The sequence below is a fragment of the Scophthalmus maximus genome, chromosome 2 (assembly GCF_022379125.1).
Source record: "Scophthalmus maximus strain ysfricsl-2021 chromosome 2, ASM2237912v1, whole genome shotgun sequence".
In the NCBI taxonomy this organism is placed as follows: domain Eukaryota; kingdom Metazoa; phylum Chordata; class Actinopteri; order Pleuronectiformes; family Scophthalmidae; genus Scophthalmus; species Scophthalmus maximus.
In genome coordinates this window covers 18,136,622-18,155,125 of record NC_061516.1, presented here as the reverse complement: position 1 = coordinate 18,155,125, position 18,504 = coordinate 18,136,622, and the positions used below count along the sequence as shown (strand labels likewise).

General features: G+C 42.1%; 1 protein-coding gene across 5 annotated transcripts in view; it reads left to right on the top strand.

The window, feature by feature from the left end:
* jade2 (jade family PHD finger 2) overlaps positions 1 to 18,504 on the top strand; it is a 156,931-nt gene that overhangs the window by 95,677 nt on the left and 42,750 nt on the right. For all 5 annotated transcript variants that reach the window (XM_035624728.2, XM_047330483.1, XM_047330485.1 and 2 more), the window contains 2 exons: positions 2,480 to 2,977; positions 3,159 to 3,323. In XM_035624728.2, coding sequence (XP_035480621.1) covers positions 2,480 to 2,977; positions 3,159 to 3,323 — 663 coding nt within the window. The remainder of the gene's footprint in view (positions 1 to 2,479; positions 2,978 to 3,158; positions 3,324 to 18,504) is intronic.

The window sequence follows — 18,504 nt, the reverse complement described above, 5'->3', positions numbered from 1 at the left end:
CAGACAGAAAATACTGCAAACGAGAAAACAACAGGTTTTCTTTAAAGTAAGAACAGGGATTTATTTTCTTGGACCGACGACAAGGTGGAAGTAGGCTTTGAATATTTAAGTGTAGACATAATAAAGCTGCATTGTGAAGCTGCAACAAGATGACAGTATCGATCTAATACTCCCATACTGAGTGGATTAGATGATATTTTAGGTATTGGGAAAATATAACGGGAAACCGGAAGTTAAGGATTCAAATGTCAACATTACAGACCTCTCCTTACCTAATTAAGTTTGGCATGAGCGGCTAAGATTTAGACAAATGTGTGTAAGAGAAACATTTTAATTTTTTTTATGTAAATGGAGATCTTACTCTCTTTTATATTCCCGCTGGGGATCAGAATCAAAGGTTTTAAAGTGAATAAATAAAATATAGTGGTCAAAATCATCAATATTCCTCAGCTGTCAGGCTCTCGCTCTATCAGAGGATCAGTGCTTCACATTTTCAGGAACACCATGTGATTGATATTGACACTGATGTACTTTAGCTGTGCTGTCAAAGCAAAAAATCCCTGATCTTGATAACATAGAAATGAAAAGGTAGGCCTAGATTGTTTTAGGATATTCGGAGTGAGTGAAAAATATTTGAAATTGCTGTTATTTTATATTGAGCCCATTGTTAAGTCTCTAAAAACATTACAAAAAAAAAGAAAACCAGAAAAGTCTGCAGTTGGTAGACAAAGTACTTTAAAGGAAATGAAGAAAAGGCGAACAATGACGATACAGAGCAATTGTTTTCTTCTTCTTATATTGTCGTCGTTTGTATCCCCGACAATGGCCAAAACCACTGCAACCATTACAAAACCAAACAAACAAAAAACATTCATTTGACATAACATTTTAAAACACATCCGCAGTGGCAATATTGTTTCATTGAACAATACATATTGCTTCTGATAAAGTATTATTCATCATGACCAATTTCATATACAGTATATTCTATAGATTTATTTTCTATGAAGTAAGTATGATTCAACCTCAATACCAAGTCAAAACAGTGCAAGCAAGAGGGACAGTGAAAAGAGAGGGAAACCAGAAAGAGTAGGTTGTGAAACCTGAACATAAACTAAGTTCACCAAATAAAAACTGAATAAAGATAGATGTCTCAGCCACATTCAAGTGGCAGTTATTTGCAATTTCACTTGCATGTGAGGGATGAAAGGTGGTAATGACATACTGGTTCACTTTGCACCAATGACCTACTTAAGCTCAAAATCAGTGTATTGTTTTTGGGGGCGTGACAAGGAGTAATGAGGGAAAATGTACCGCAGACGAGCCCGAGTTCGAGGTGATTTCCATTAACAAAACGTTACTTGGAGGTCGATTGATACGTTTGTGGCCTGTGCTACAAAGAGCTGAGTTCTCTTATTACATTCACATGCAGCTCTTTGAGTGGTTATGCAGAAAGTTCGCATGTGACATTTTTAGATTTGGGTTATTGAAAATGGACAGCATTGATCCTCAGGCCAATCTCCCAAGGAGGTCCACGAGGACATGGTGGTACCATTAGGGAAGGGTTCTCCATTCCTACAGCACGGTGAAGAAGTGAGATCAATTCAAACATGGCATAGAGAGCCTGGGAGATCCTGGAAGGCCGTACGCCATCACCACACAGGAAGATATTGAAAAGATCCAACTTCTACAATGAAGGGATCCGTATGATCCATGGGCTCACTTCATAGCTGCTGTATGTGTTGGTTTAGAATAAAACTGTTGGAGTTGCAGAAAACCATTGAGCCAGGAAATGGAAAGGTAGAGTGAAAGATGTTTTTGTCACAATGCTCATAAACAACACAGTGAAGAGAAAACTCCTGCTGAATGCTAAACTCCTGAAAAATACAAGTACACTTACTGGCGCATACACACACACACACTTTTACAAATGTGCATGTAGTTGTCGTTGACAACAGACAGCCACAAGGGTCCACACACAAAATCACACCATGCCGGGAGGGACTCAGGGGGAGTCCACCTCTTAGTGTGACCTGTAATGGATAGTACTCACACACACGCACACACACGCACAGAGACACACACACCCCATGTTACTAAAATGTCAGCAGAAATGGGGGAACCGTGTTTGTTGTGACTTGCCTTGTCTTTCTGCTGTGCTGCACTCATACTGGAGCCTTGATAACACAAGAAATGGACCGAAAATGACACTTATGACAAGTTGTTGTGACACAGTGTCAGATAAATTGAAGAAAAAGTGTGTGTGTGGAGGGTTTTTGGAGGGTTTCACAATAATTCAGTCCGCTGAATCCAGCTGCGGCTGCCTCCATTATCTTCTCTGAGTGTATATGTAGGTGTGTGTGGTACGAAATAAGACCCAGGGCACAATGCCTCAGTTGCGTGTGATGAGGGTTGGCTCCCTTGTTTCCTTTCTCATATTCTCTCATTTTGTCTATTAATTTTCAACCCCCCCTTGTAGTGCTCCATGCCCTCCTGTATTGTGGCCTTCCATGTGACATGCGCCTTTGACCATGGCCTGGAGATGAGGACCATCCTGGCAGAGAACGACGAGGTGCGCTTCAAGTCCTTCTGCCTGGAGCACAGCTGCACCGCCAGCAACAGCAGTGCGACGACAAACAACTCCTCCAGTTCAACTTACGTGAATAACGGCAACCACACCACCATCTCCACCACCAATGGAACACACGGCACATTCAGACCTGACCGGGCCACCGCCGGCGTCAGTTCTGAGCTCCGGCTGGACCAGCAGCACCAACCAAACGGCGGTAGCGAGCTGGACCCGAGGCCGGTTTTGTTCCCTGTTTCGGTGTCAGCTTCAGAGCGAGCGGAGCGGGACCAGCTGGAGAGGGACAAAGTGAGCCAGAGGAAACAGAAGCTCCAGGAGCTGGAGGACGAGTTTTACCGACTAGTAGACCCAAGGGAGGTGGCAGAAAACCTTGGTATGCCCGTCACCCAGGTATGTTCAACCATATAAGTAAGACACTACTACTGTATTTTTCATATGAAATGATAAGACTAAATGTTGATCTAAAGAGTTTTGGCTGGAGCCAATTCCAGCTAACACTGCACTACTAAAAAACTTTAGAAACCTAATTTAGAGATTTCAGGCAATGATTATTTTGTTTTTTTTCTTCAAGGTGGACTTTCTGTATCAGTTCTGGAAGTTGAAGAGGAAGGGCAACTTTAATCGACCTCTGGTGACCTTGAAGAGGGACGAGGTGGACAACCTGGCCCAGCAGGAGCAGGACGTCCTCTACAGACGCCTCAAACTCTTCACACACCTCCGACAAGACCTGGAGAGGGTGAGTAAGAGACTTGTGTGTGTTTGTATGGGTGTCTGTTTGGTATGACGCCACTGAAACCTGTTGCTTTATGCAGTGCGATGTTCAGACTGGAGGTGCTTTGTTCTGTGTGTGTGTGTGTGTGTGTGTGTCTACATGCAGTTGCATACGTTCTCAGTGCTTAATCCAGCAAGATTTCGTATATTTAAGGGGTAATTTACATGTTAATTAAAAAGATCATCGACAGTATCATTTAAATTTGATTTTTGTTTCATGAATATGTTAAATTAATGAATAGCCAGAAGGAAGAATGAAATGGTTGAATAATATAGCGAATGATTGAACGATAGCCCAGTGTTGAAAGTTAAAGTGCAAATCCACTCACAGCACAGAATTAATTTGTATGCTCCTCTTATCTGTGTTCATTGTGACACTGTATTCACTATGTGTGAAAGCCACACCGGACAAAACCGGACATTCAACAAACCTCAAGGAATTTTCTTAGACCTGACTTCTTGATTAAATCCTAAAGGGTGTTTTGGTTTTTGTGCCTTTGAGAAGGACCCAGAGGTATCAACTATATATTATTAGGACTGACTTTTTCTTTTATTTTCTGAGCGATGTAGGTATGTTTGGTGATTCTTGAGCCCCCCTGCTGTTATCCAGACAAAAAGATGGGAATGTTGGTTCAACTATGTCATGGATAGGAAGGCTTTGATTTGGGGTGTGTAAATGGGTTCCAGAGAGGGTGCTGCTAGATGGAGAGGGACTCTATAGTTCTAGGTCCTTCGGAGGAGTAGTGTGCCGGATCTAAACCTACTAACTGGTGCTTCATGGAGCTTGTGTCTTTGACTGTCCATAATGACTGCACTGTTCAAGCATGGCATCTCTTTTTTAATTTTGTGTGTATGCGATGTACCAGAAGACATCCGATCAAAAACCATTGAACAATGATGTTGTTTTATCCTAAGATCTTAAGCTGTATGTTTGGAGACTTGGATGAAAAGAGCAGCCGAGCTGTCAACTGGTCACCACCTTTTGAACCTTTTGAATTGGACAAATTGGCGGGGAAGTGGGAGCCAGACGAACAGGGAAAATCCATCTGTGCAGTCACAGTGAAGTGTTGATTCCTTTGTCTGCAAAGTCTTCAACTTGTAACTCCAGAAGAGTTGTTTTTTTTCCCCCTGCCTGTTGGGGACATGAAATCCAAGTAGGGTCATTTCAATGCCTCCATTGTGAAGCAGATGCACAGACTTGTGGCCATACTTCTGGTTGCATGTACCTAATGTGGTGGCAACCCTAGAGCCAGCAGGTGGACACCAGTGGTGAAGGAAGCTTTCACGCTGAAGATTGAGGTCTCTCTGGCCTGGTTAGCAGAAAAATCGTGAAACAGCAGACATGTGTTGGCAGGCCAGTACGACGGCAGCTTTTGTGGTCATGGGAAGAAAAGTTCAATGAGACTATGGACAAGTTATGGACTTAGTGTAGACCTGACACCAGTGTCACAGACCAAACCTGAGCTGTAGTAGCACAGTTTCGACGTCTGTCAGAAAGTTGAAGTATTCCTACACTGCCTCCAGGTTTGTGGCTCACACTTGGCAGCTGAATGCTAAACCACTATGTAAATTTCCTTGCTCGGTTTCTTGGATTGGTTTTGCCCATGCCCATTCAACCTCACTCCAGGCTCATGTTCCTAGTGCTCCGATAGTTGATTGGCATTCACCGCAGCAGCGCTCTCAAAACCTCTCTTTGACCCTGCAACCTACCCTCCAGAATCTGAATGACATCCCACAGCCGAATCATTAACTGCAGCCTCACTTCACGAGGATACAGTTGATTCTGGTTTGCCAAGGACAGACTTCTAAAATGCTGCTTATGTTTGGACAAATGTTTTATATCTTTACCACAATCTCAAAACAGCGGCATCCTGTAGCATTTGCTTACTCCCTGATACTAAATCTACCAAAAAGAGCCAGTGTTGAAAAAGTTTCCACCACAAACCCTCTTAACAACCAGTTGAAATGGGTTTTTCTTTCAGTGGAGTGTAAGATAAACCTTAATAATCTGGTGTCCCAAATACTTTTTTCCCTTCATTTCTTTGGCATGTGATTTGATACTGAGCAGTTGGCTCGCCTTGGTTTGGTTCAGCTTGGTTGATTTAATTTGGCTCACAGCAGGACAAGCTTTTGGCAATTAGGTGGTTGTATATCAACGGAATGACCAACAGTCCTGCAACGAACTTAAAAAGAATTTAAATGCAAACAGAAAATCGGTATGTGCCTGTATTATACTTTTTTATTCATATGACCTTGTCTGGTTGCAAAAAAAGTCAAAGAAAGAATCAACTATATACTGTAGGTGCACATTAGTTTATGAGTTGTGCTTATTACTTTTGAAATATAGTGTTTTCTGTGAATTGGAACAGTACTCTACAGAGGTGTTTGTTTCCTATAGACTTGTGTAACTGTAGCCATACCACAGTGGCCTCCAGTGGTCAGGGTTTAGTGATCTTTACAGGCCTTTCTAACCTCCTGACCTGAGTGTATCTGCTGACTCCATAACTCTTCTCCCTCCAGACCGCCCATTTTTGATATGTGTGTTCTAGAAGTGGACTGCACCACTTCAGGTCTCTAAGGTTTGGTTTGCTCAGCTTTTTCTCATCAGTCAGGTATAACAATTAAAGACATACGGATGAAAATTAAGAGTGTAAACGCCTTATTTTGTGTTGTTATTTTGCCTATCTACCTGTAAATGACCCAGATTAGTTTGCTCAACATGCATATTATTTACAGCTTTTCAAATGGTGAAATAACTGGTGAAGATGTTTTGAAAAGGTAGTCTTTTGCTTATGTTATGCATTTGCTTGTATTTTCACTTTACACAAAATATCTAAAACTCTACCAGCTGAATTGACCTGCTATATTTGTAGATGAAAACATGGTGACATTTGTTCCTGGTGGTGTTTCTTCAGTGGACCATCACGCGCAGTTTGAACTGAGGGGTTGACAACAAGTCTTTGAATGTCGGGCTGCTTCACTTCGAGCAGTGTGCTTCTTTTAACATTGTTCGAAGGTCTTACAGAGATAGGAGGATTGATTATGTTTCTCAGATCTCCCCTGAGGAGGATTGATCATCGATTGGTCACGTATCGGCCGGGCGAGTTTTGACAGCTCACTGCTACTGATGCTAGTGGCTCTGAATATACGAGCTCTCTCTCTCTCCATCCGTCTCCTTCACTTTCCTCCCCCTTGCACTCTCCCACTTTCACATTTCCTTTTCCTTCTCCTGATCTCTGCTTCTCTTTTCTCACAAATACAGATTTACCACCTGTAAGGAGCAGAGAGCCTTATCGTTGATTGCTCACCCATATTTTTAACCTATATTCCCATATTTGGGAACAATTCAGCGTCGTGAGCAGATGTTCTGCCCTCTGCCAATTTTGTTTTTTTCCCCCCTCTCTGGGTTCAAGCATGAGGTCTTCTCCGTGGAGATGGATGTGTGTTGTATGTGTATGGTATTGTGTTTGACTGTGTGTAGCTGTGCACAAGAGAGTATTCCAATCATCTCTGATTTGCTGGCAAATTGAAAAATCCCCCTCCATCCTTCCATCCCGTCATCCCTAGACCCCAACCCAATCAGACCCCATGACCAAACCCTCCAGCCTGCTGCTTTTATGAATAAATGTGTGCATGTTGGTGGTGCTGGAAGATTCCAGGGGCTAATGTAGGGGTGGATTATCCCCCCTCTCTTCCACTTTGAAGTGCTGCCCAATGGAACGAATTGCACCGTGCTGTCCCTAATGCACTGGTGAGCTTTCTCCATTTCTGTACTCTCCCCTCCGAAGTGCTGCCCCCAGACCGCCACCTACCCCCCTCCCCTTTCCCCGCACCAACATCACTCATCCAATCAGAGTGCAACATGTCGAAACAATGTGTGGCGTGGTGATTGGATAATGTAAATTAGCTGCTAAATATTGCCTCATTTTTTTCGGGGGGGGGGGGGGGGTTGCGTGCTGTTTGTAAATGCGGTTAAAGGTGGAGTGTGTGTGCTGAGAAAGTCAGCCACAGGAGTGCCTTTTAACAAACCACTACAGGCCCACATGTCTGAGTTCTAGTCGAAATATTACATCAACCATTTAACTAGCTAATGTGTCGACCTAAATATCTGAGATGTGGGGCAAAAAACTAACATGGTAGTCATGTTAGAAGCAGATAGAAATTAATGATTTTGTTTATACCAATTTTTTAAAATTTAGTTGAAAAACTCAACTGGGTTTCAAGCACCTGATTGGAATAGCCAATGACTATGTCCTCTTTTTGGTTTTTTAATCTTATGTCCATTGTAATATTTCATCCTCCTTTTTATTTTTTTTGTCCGAGGTTTTGGGAAGTGTTTGTGATGAGTTGCTAGAGTTTTTAGCTGGAGAAGTTTGCAGAGGCTGAGGTGAGCACTAAGAGCTGGAGATTCTCTGTTGGTGCCAGAGACGAGGTGGAGTGCAGGACGAAGGCTCTGAAAGCACAGAGGGAGAGGAGAAGAACTGGACTGTTTAAGAGTGAGTTTAAGGACACGGGGCGAAAGAGCGGAGAAGAGGTGCTGAAGTCCAGGAAGGAGGTTGATGAATGAGGGGGGGAAGCCAAGGCTCAGCTTGGACAGAGGACTGGGTAGAGCTGTGGCTGACAGAGGGCAAGCAGGTGTGAAAGAATCCCCTTTCCTTACTCATTTCCTCCCCCATGTTTTCACATCTATAACTACTCGATCCGAACAATCGCATTTAGTCTTTTCCCTCCTCTTAGTACATCAGTACTGCAGCCAAGGCTGGCAAAGTGTCAAATGGCACAGTGTTGTTCCGTGCCCTGCCCTCTGCTCTCACTCGCTCTCTCACGGTAAAGACTTGGCAGCGCACTCAGCCCAGCGGGTCAGCAGTCCCACACCCAGGAGGCCCTCAGAGCAGAACAAGACAGTACCCTTCCACAGTCCTTCTTTCACTGAGCACTCACAAGCAAGGGGTGTAAAAGAAGAGGGTAAAGTAAGGGAGGAGAAATAGGACTTGATGAAAATGATGGCTGCTTCATATAAAGAGAGAATAAAAAAGGAAAAGTCACGACCTGTCTGTGAGAAAGTGGGGATTTTCAGGGAAGGTTTTGGGCAGACATTCTGCAAAGGTTAAAACCTGGACAGGGAGCAGCAGTGGCAACACCTAGAGCCTTCAGCTGTACGTCTGGAATCAGCAGGATGTTTGAGGACTGATATCCACTTTGTGCCACGGCAAGGGCGAGCAAAGCCCATCGGCTAGTTTTCTTTGGCTGCAGGTTCCTCAGCTTTCTTTCCTTCCACGTTTGAAAAGAGCAGAGAGGAAGCTTTGAAGCAAAGTAAAGAATGAGGGGGGAAATGTATGTATACTCAAGCTTGTGACCAGAGGTTTGTTGGCCTGGATTTACAGCTCTGAATATCTGGGCAGGAAGAGGATAAAAATGCTAAAAGACAAAAAAAATAGTTACTTGGCAGCCATGGCTTGCTTGTATCTTTATTATCTCAGACTGCCAACAGCTATGGATTCCCTATAATTTCTTTGGTCTGTGTTAATTTACATCCTCAATTCACAAATGCCAAGATCCACATAACTCACCAAAGAAATCCTCCAACTTCTCCAATTCATTTTATTTTATTATTTTTGCCAGCAGAAGATTGTTTTTGGGAAGAACCACACAAAAAACAATGGACTTTTCTCCTGTTTTTAATTTATTTTTCTTAAGTCATCTCCCTCTTACACAATTATCCAAAGAACACATTATGTTGTAAGTCATTTGTCAGTGTTTTATGGCTTTGACCCGTTTTCAATTTACTTCTGGTTACATCTGATTTTCATTTACCGTCCGTAGTTCCAACTTTCAGTACCAGTCTTCTTTTTTGTGATAATTTTGTTTAACTGCTTGTTGCTCATGTAGAAATCAGTGGACAAAATGCTCCACAAGCAGATTCTGCACTGCCAAAAGGAGAAACAAGAAAAAAGAAAAGAAAATGTATTTTTTGACCCCCAAAAAAAGGAAATTGAAGTGCAAAATGCTACGTTCCATTACAAAAGGATAAAGCAGACTATAGTTTACTAATGTTGGAACAAAATGATGCCACTAGTTATAAACTATCGATCAAACTTCTACTTACCTCATGATTTCACAATCTAGACAAAAAAATATCAGGATCCCTTCAGAATTACCTCAGAATTGTCATTAATTGATGAGCAATATTTTTGAAATTGTTTCTGGTCCCCTACAGATGTCTATTCTATTTATTTTCAACCTTAATATTTGGAAGGGAACAATTTCATGAAATTGGGGGTTTCACAAACAAGAGTTTCGAAAAAAAGGTTCTAAAAACATGAAGTAGCAGAGGCCACGGTGTCCAGACTCTAGTCCTAAATATGAGTCAAGTGCCAGAAAAACCTGGATCCTTCACTTCCCGTCATGAAGCTCAATGGTATCTTTTCATTAGACCCTCACTGGCTGTTTGATGCACGAGTCCTTCGAACTCCCCACCCCCAGTTTGCTATGAAGGCATAGAGTTCTTGTCTCAGACTGGACAGTTCCCCCAGAGCCACATATTTTACAAATATTTTCAATGGCTCACTACTGGTAGACTGAAATTAATGAGTGAAAATTTGGTGCAATGCCCCAAATATAAAGTAAAATTTGCATAAAATGATGTAGGAAGAGGGCTGCGGGTGGTGAGGGATATGTCATTTGATTCCCCATTGTTAGGTCATTTCTTATCATTGGGTTCATCTGATTACACACATGAATCATATCTAGATGTATTAAAGGTTGTACAACAATGTTCTATGTGAAGATATAACTCAGCAATGACGACCGGAGCAGAGAATGAACGTCACACCCACTTTGTGGGTTATGATCCGAGCTTCTTTGTTTTGATAGCCGGGCCGAGCAAACCTTCCTGTTAAAGCGTTGCGGGCCAGACGGGCCAAGTCATGCAGCAGACAGACCCACCCTGTTGGATCAGCATCAACCTGGCTCCCCACACACAGCTCCACTCCAAACCTAATACTGGCTCACTACACACAATCCCTTCTTCTTAGGCTGCTGTCCGTTTCCAAGATGCTTCAAGGGACTAAGAAAGACAAGGGCCTTTTCTGTCCCACAGCAATAGTAACTGATGTATCGCAACACTTTGCAGCCACTTTTAAGTGTTTTAGCAGCCAACCAGGTCTAATTCCTGGATTTAGGAAAGGCCTAGAAATCATGGTTGGCTTTCCCCCAAAGTGACCAGTAGAGTAACGCAGACTCCTGAGGGAAGCAGTCTGGTTCTTTCTGTAGTTTTACAAGCTCTCAGCTATGAGGATTTTGGCCTGTGTTCGCGCTTGCTGATGCATTCTCCAGAGAGACTTCCCAGACATCAAAAAAAGTTCAACTGATGGGATTTGGATGTATAGGTTTTGAGGAATTATTAATAACACAACAAATCGCTGATTTAGTCTGAGCTCATTCAGAGGGAACTTGCTGTGAACTAACTGTACTAATCCAGAGTGATTTATTACCACATTTGATTTTGCTCCTTTTATTATAAATCATACAAATTGGGGTTAACAACATTAGAGCTGCTTTGTGCCTTTGAAATATGTCACTACCGGTGTGTGGATTTGTTTCGCTTCATGAATCTCATCGGTTATAGGGTTTTCCATTCCACCAAGGTACAGAAATACTGTTGAGGCCTTTTACATTATTTAGTTACCTTCATGGGATGAAATGCAATTTAAACAACTTTAAATGTGATTCCCTGTCTTTTGAGTTATTGCTGAAGTATTGTTTAGTTTTAATACTTGGTATTAATATTTAAAATTTGCCACATAGCTCTGGCTAATATTTCACTGCTCCAAAATGTTCCCCGTTTTTTGTACAGTCATATAAGTACGGCACATACTAGCATACTGTATCAGTCCAGACTAAACCAAGTGTAGACGAAAAAAGTTTAAAATTATTGTTCATCATTTTGATTTGTTGAAAAATGATCCAGTGGCAAAAGGATATCAAAGATTGAACACACGCCAGAAAGAAATAGAACAGTATTTGAATAAATGACCGTTAAAATCAATTATGAATAAGTGGTCACGTCGTCCCTGCCCACCTCCTGACTGGATCACATTCCGTCCTCCATGTGTCTTTGGGTGCGTTACACCTGAACTTTCATGTGGTCAAACACCATCTTATTGCAATCCAATAACCCAAAACACATCTTAATGCCAGGTGTAAATTGGGCAGTCGTCAGTTTGACAGACCATGGGACAGAATCTAACATTGCATAGCTAAGGGTGTAAAAGTTCACAGAAATAACCAGCAGTCTTATCAATGTTGTTTCAAAAGGTTAAACATAATAAGTAACATCTTTCATTCAATCATAAACCCCACTGTAAAATTGTGAAAGTGCTCCTGTTCTCACTTCTTTGATCTGTTCAGGGAATCTGGCTGCATCATTATGTATGAGCTGAAGGCGAGAACAGGTTTTACACCTTCAGGTAGCCGCCAGCTCCGTTCACCGCGCTAGAATACTGCCTGTCGAGATCTACTGCTGTTTAAAATGCTACACGCTAAGCTTGACTGTGTAACACAGCCCTAAGGCTTCAAAGCTTACTGAGAGCTGCTCCTTTGGCTTCAGCCTTTGTTAATGCTTTGCACACAAGGTCACCGAGCTGCCTTCCAAGGCAAAAAGAGAGATCAGAAACACTTTATTGTGTCAACGCCAATGAAAGCATGTGTATTTTGGCTTTTTAAGAGAAGCAAATCTACAACGTCTCGTGCTTTCACGCTTGCACTGTAGCCGTGAACCTTTCTCTAGACATTACCTGGAGCAGCTGCTCGTGAGAAGGCTAATGTCAGAATCAGTTGGACCAGATGTTAAACGGACTTCGCCCCGGCCAGCTCCCTGGTACAAAGTCTGTGTAATGTCCAATTAGGCCGACGTGTGAATAGAGCAGGTAATTGTCCGGTGAGCAAGTGGGCATGCTTGATGACATTTCTATCCTGCCTCCTGCACGCCACCTCTGGCTCCACCCTTCACCCAAACCTGATGAAGTATTTCCCGGAGGAACATTTTTCTGCTGTTATGAACGTGTCTGAAAGCGAGCTCAGCTCTTGCAGCATATCTGTACATTTTCCAGAATCCATCTCAGAAAACAGTTTACAGAACATAACAAAACGTGGCAGAAAGTTCCACTGAAAAAAACGTTTAAGAAGTCAGGGACAGAGAATCAGGTTTGTTCAGCATAATTTTGAATCAGTCTTGTCACTGACGGGAGTCCACAGTGATGATTCAGCAGCGTCCTTCCTGGTCTCAAGTCATGGAAGGAGTCTAATCTTCCACTCCTTGTACCCGCTGGCCCAGGGTGCTACCCCTTCTTTACCCTCTGCTCTGTGCAGGACCACTGATCTTTTCTTTAACGCTTCTGTGACGCTTCTGACACATTGGTTTCCGGTGCATCCGTGACTCTTTTTTTGGGGCTTCTGGTATTTGGTTTCCCATATCCTGTGTCAGAGGTTCAGGTTTGTGCCATAATGTAACATACAACATGATTTTAAAATCCACTATCTTATTTCGAGGCTTGCATTACAGTACATTCTGATGCCCTTCCCCATATTTTCTTTTGCTGGAATATATATTATCCAATGGTACAGGACTTTTCAAAGAGCAACACGAAACCTTCTCTTCAACTCCTGGGGAACAAAGCATCTGTTGACTTGACCCCGTCTTCTTTTCTACTTTTATATTTAGAGTCAAAGTGATCTTTTCCCTGACATTTTCCGCCTGGCTTCTGCAGTCCAGTGCCTGGTCTTTTCCAGTAAGAGCAGAAAGGCCAGGACATGAAGCCTTTTATCCCAGCAAAGTGGCACAATGGCGGCTGTAAAGACTGCTTGATAGTAACAACAATGAAACTCCTGAGTGACTTCAACTCTCCACCCACCTCGTATCGCTCAGCCTCTGACCTTTATCTTCTCTGAACTTTATTTTTTTGTCAGTGTCTTTGTCCTGACTTTTCCCTGGTCTACCTGTGACACTTTTTCAATACCTTTCATTCTTCCCTTCCCTTTTTTTATGAAACGTGTTGTCTACTGCCTCTTTCATTTTATCGCCTTTTTTCTTTCATTTCACCCTTTTTTTCTTTAAATTTGTAAAACTAACCTTAATATTCATGTTCTGTCACACTTTCTCTCTCTGTCTTTTTTTCTTTCTTTTTCCTTCATCCATCTATGTCTCTGTCTATCACCTCCTCCTCTCCCTGGATATCCTCACCATCCCGCTGCCCGTCTGATAAGAGTTCTGTTGGATGAAATAAATATGAGGCAGGAGAGGTATAAATATTTATAGCTGCTTGGGCTGTATAATTCTTCACAGCAGTGTGTTGTTGCATCCTGCGTGTGTGTGTGTGTGTGTGTGTGTGTGTGTGTGTGTTTGTTTATACATGTAAGGGCTGTGTGTGTGCATTATATGTTCAGACCTTTGGCCAGTGTAGGTGCCATGGCTGCTGTGGGGATTAATAATTAACTGGAACTTAATCCTTAAATGCATCATTTTGAGAAAGAATACAAGCAGCATGGCAGCACTGACACACACACACACACACACACACACACACACACACACACACACACACACACACTGACATTGCATGCAAGCACACACTGGCACTGCATGCAAGCACACATCACCACACCCACATATATGTTTGACACACATATCATGACATAAAGTAGTCACGCATGAAATATAAACAACAAACATGTATATTGATTAAATAAATGCACACTTGGATGAGTTTACACACAACCTTAATTACTGCTGTACTCTGGGCCGGCAGGTACATAATAACTGCTCTGTATCATGTATATTCCTGCTGTGTTCATATGCACGTCCATACTTTTACCATTCAAGTCTATTTCTGCTTGTGCGCTTGCATGAACGCGCGTACCTCTGTGCGTTGGCGAGTGTTTGCTCACGTCAGCCATCTCCGCTCAACACACTCCTACAGGCTCACTTTCTGCCTTACACACGGATAGGGCTGTGTCAATAAGTAATGAGGGCGATATGAGCCCCCCCAACCCCACCCCCCAGTTGACCCCGGTCTTGAATATTTTACTGTAAGGTTTCTCGGACGCTACCAGCCGACACCCTGCCGCAGCTCAACCGTAAAATCACACTTCACAGAACTCGACAGCAAGCGTCGCCCTCTAAGGTCCAATTTAATAACACCCTCTGAGAGCCTGTCAGGTCAAATAGTGCTTGATCTTTGTTTTATCCTATGTCTAAAGCTAATGTACATGTTTGTTTAAACATGGAAAATCAGCTCATGTTTGAACTTTAGGGTCTATAGTTTGTCAAGAGCTTGAAACTGTGTAAGCAAAAAAGATGCTTGTTGTACAATATTTTGCATTTTGCTGAAATTTCAACGATCAACAACCTGAATATTTCTCTGCCAGTAATTTAGTTCATCTGTCAACTTATTCTCTAACTTTTTTTTTTTAGATAGTTTTTTTTTTTTTTTTATCAGAAGTTTGCTGAGCATCAATGCTTGTTTTTGCAGCAAGACCATGCTCCTCACTCACAGAATCACAATACTTACAAATGGAGGCCGATCAATACAATGTGTTGGCCAGCAAGCAGCTTCACTTGAGTAGGTTTAAAGTGCCTTGGTCAAAGGCACATCAGTTGTGGTAATAAAGGAAGGGGCAAACCTTTTACTTACTACCCAGAATTATTGTCCAGTGATTTTATATGCAACATATCACACGCACACTTCACAAGGAATTATTATTATTATTTATTTTTTAAATCTGTCTGAAATTGTAGGCATAAATCTTAGCAGTAACATTACCTAACATATGCAAAATATCAATCATTACTGATAGAATCCCAGACCACCTTTACGGGGCAATAATAACAAGTGAAGAGAATAAATAACTCACAGTTGGAAGAATTAATATTTCTTTATTGATTGCATACTCGTAACACGCACACCCTGCTGTCTGTAAAGGCAACATGCCGTCATTCTTGTTCTTGCACAATGGCACATTTTAATGCAGCAATGCAGCATAATTTTAAAATAAAATTAAAATGTTTCCAACCACACAAATAGAAGGGAAATACTGCAGAGGTTTTCAATGCTGCCCTCAGAATAGATCCGCTCAGCAGGCCTCCATCAGTCAGGTTTAGTTTTGATTATACTGGTTTACAGTCAGAAAAGGCAAGATTTATACTCGAGCCGATTAATCCAGACGTTTTTGGTCTAATGGATTTTTTAAACTAAATGTCACGTGTGTTTAGCGTGTGTATTTTTTTATATTCTACAAGGCAACAAGTAAAAGCAAAACCTCCAGCAATGACAGGAAGTGTAATTCAGGCAAGGTATAGAATTTACTATATTTTTACTATATTTGGACATAGCATTTTGCTATTCTCTTTGTATTTTTAATAGTTTAACACTTGATTTGTTTCAACCATCGAGTCAACCACTTTAGGTCTCAATAACCATAGACAGACATTTTTCCTGAATAACAGGCACAGATTTATTGTTTGCTGTTACAGTTGACTGCAAACTGTTTCCAGTTCAAATATTAAATACCTAAATTACATCGGCGACATAGCTCGGTGATGTTGTCATGCCTGCTTCGGGCACATTTGAGGGGTTTTGTGAGCAGTTTTATGACCTGCTATGTAAACAGTCTCTTGACCAGGCATCTATTGGAGGCAGGTATTTATTAGCTGTAATATTATATGCGTTACAGCTGCAAAAACAGGCATTTATGGGAGGGTTGTACTGTCTTTATCGTGAGAACATAAAGTGTGAATGCAGTTAGCAGGTTGGAGAGAAGAAGAGGATAACAGATGGTTTGTGCAATCGGGCAATCAACACCATATGCAGCAAAGAGGTTTGAATGGTTGTGTTATGAGTCTTTTGTTATTATAAGTGGTATGAATGCCCATGATACACTTTCTGTTATTGTCTAAAAACATGGAAAAGTAGCTACTGTAAGAAATACAGTGACTAACTGGGATCTAAATAAACTTGTATATGTTTCACATTCAATTCGTGAACGGACCCATAACAAATCAGCTGAGTAATATTTACTTCAAATCATCAACCCATGTTTTTATAATTTAGTTAACTTGTTGTGTGGGCTCCGGGCTGCTCGCATACACAACATGCCAGAGACTACAACAGATGAACTATGAATTAACTGTCCGATTTGCATCACAACCGGATTTTCGTAGTCACAAACAGAGTTGTGACATAAAATGTCGAAGATCGTTTTTATAATAAAGAGGAAATGCATTTTATTAATTCTCCAGTCGGAGGCCATTTTATACTGGGTTTTGCCGTAAATAGGCATTTGATCTCAGGTGAGCAGAGATTAGCTCAGAGTAGTAAAAAAAATATTGAGTCTGATGCGAGTGTTAAAGAACAGCACTGTAATGAGATCACCTGTTGAAGTTACTTTTATGGTCACAGCAGACCAAAGTACCTCCCAGCCCATTCACCCCGGGCCAGCCTGAGCTGCTCTCCTTCAGCGGGGAAGCTTGTCCCCAGTCTGTAAACTCTGAGTACAATAAATTGAAACTAATTGGAAGATTACAGTCAGATGGGTCCACCCCTGTTAGCGCCGAAAAACCCATCACCTCCCGAACTGAGTTTCAACATAAAGCGCCGGACGCACGTTTGGAGAAAGGTTCCCACATGCTGTAGTTCTGCCCCAGCTTGCCTCTCAAACCATTATGGAATAAAGTTTGCCCGCTGAGCTCCCTGTAGCATCTGCAAACACATTCCTCAGACTTCCACTTTACCCCTGGCTGACCGGGCAATAAAACATAGCCAATTAGGCTTTATTCCTTGCTGTGTGAAGCCATTGCTCCTGCTGCTGAGTGTGATTTGAGTCTGACTCCCTTCCTCCCTGACGTCTCCTCCCGAGAAGAGGTGGACGGAGAGGAACCTCTCCACACTACTTGCCAAATACACACCGTCCTCTAAGTCAGTGTTCATCTCTAACAACAGCAAATGCTCACTATTATTCTAAGTCAGTTCACATGAAGAAGATACCTTGTGGTTTGAAAAGTAGTCGTAGTCTGGGATTCATTTAATTTCACTTTATTTCCTGATGAAAGTGCATAAAATATATAAAACAAGAAAATAAGCAGAAATAACACGTTATAAAAGTAGGATTTATTGACATCAAATAGAACTACCAGTTTCTTGTTCCACCTGTTTCTCATCTGCCATTTGGTCCTTGTGTGTGTACTGTGCGTCGCATTGTGTTCTAGATTGGGTTTTGCGTATTTGCCAGGTGGTAAGTTAGAACGACTATCTGCGTCGGTGTGACACCAGCAAAGACGCTCGCGTCATGTTTGGCAATTTTTTTTGCGCCACGTGCAAGATAATTCCCCGAGACTCATTTGTTTATGGCAAATGCAGATAAACCTTATTCAGTATGACACAGTCATTGTGAGGTAGGTGCTGCTGGACACCAATAGAAGTCTATATTTGTGTTGTGCAGTGCAGGGGATCTGTGGCACGAAGGATTAGACATTTCCAAAAGCTCAGACCAGTCTCTTCTTTAATCCTTTCAGGGCTTATGCATGCTGCATACAAGACAGCCGATCCATGATGTCTGGATACATTGTCAAGTGAGATTTTGGAGACAATTTAATCCCTCACCAAATCCTGTTTTGTTTGCTGACATGAAACAATTTGTCCAATAAAACCTCATGTAATAAGGTTTTCATAACCGGGATTTGATCTTTAAATATTTGCTATTAGACGTGTGTACAGGCTTTCCTGCCATTTTAATTAAAGTGTGTGTGCATGTGTGCATGCATGGGTGTTATCCACCTAGTGGCTCCCTCTATTTTCCTCCATCCATTTCTCTCCTTTCCCCTTCATCTCTACACAGACAGGACATGAGGAATCCGTAGAAAGGCAGGAGGGAGGGAGATGAAAGATGACAGAAAGGGAGAGGAGCTGTTGGAAGCGAAAGGAGGACAGAGGAGCTGACGGAGGGGGTGAAAAAGAGAGGAAGGAAAAGGGCTGTATGCAGCTGGACCAAGGAGTGCATGCAGAGAGGGAGGAGGGGGAGACAGGAGGGCACAGAGAGGGTGGATGTAGATTTGAGAATGAAGGGAAAAGAGGAAGTAGAAGGGGAGAAGAGTA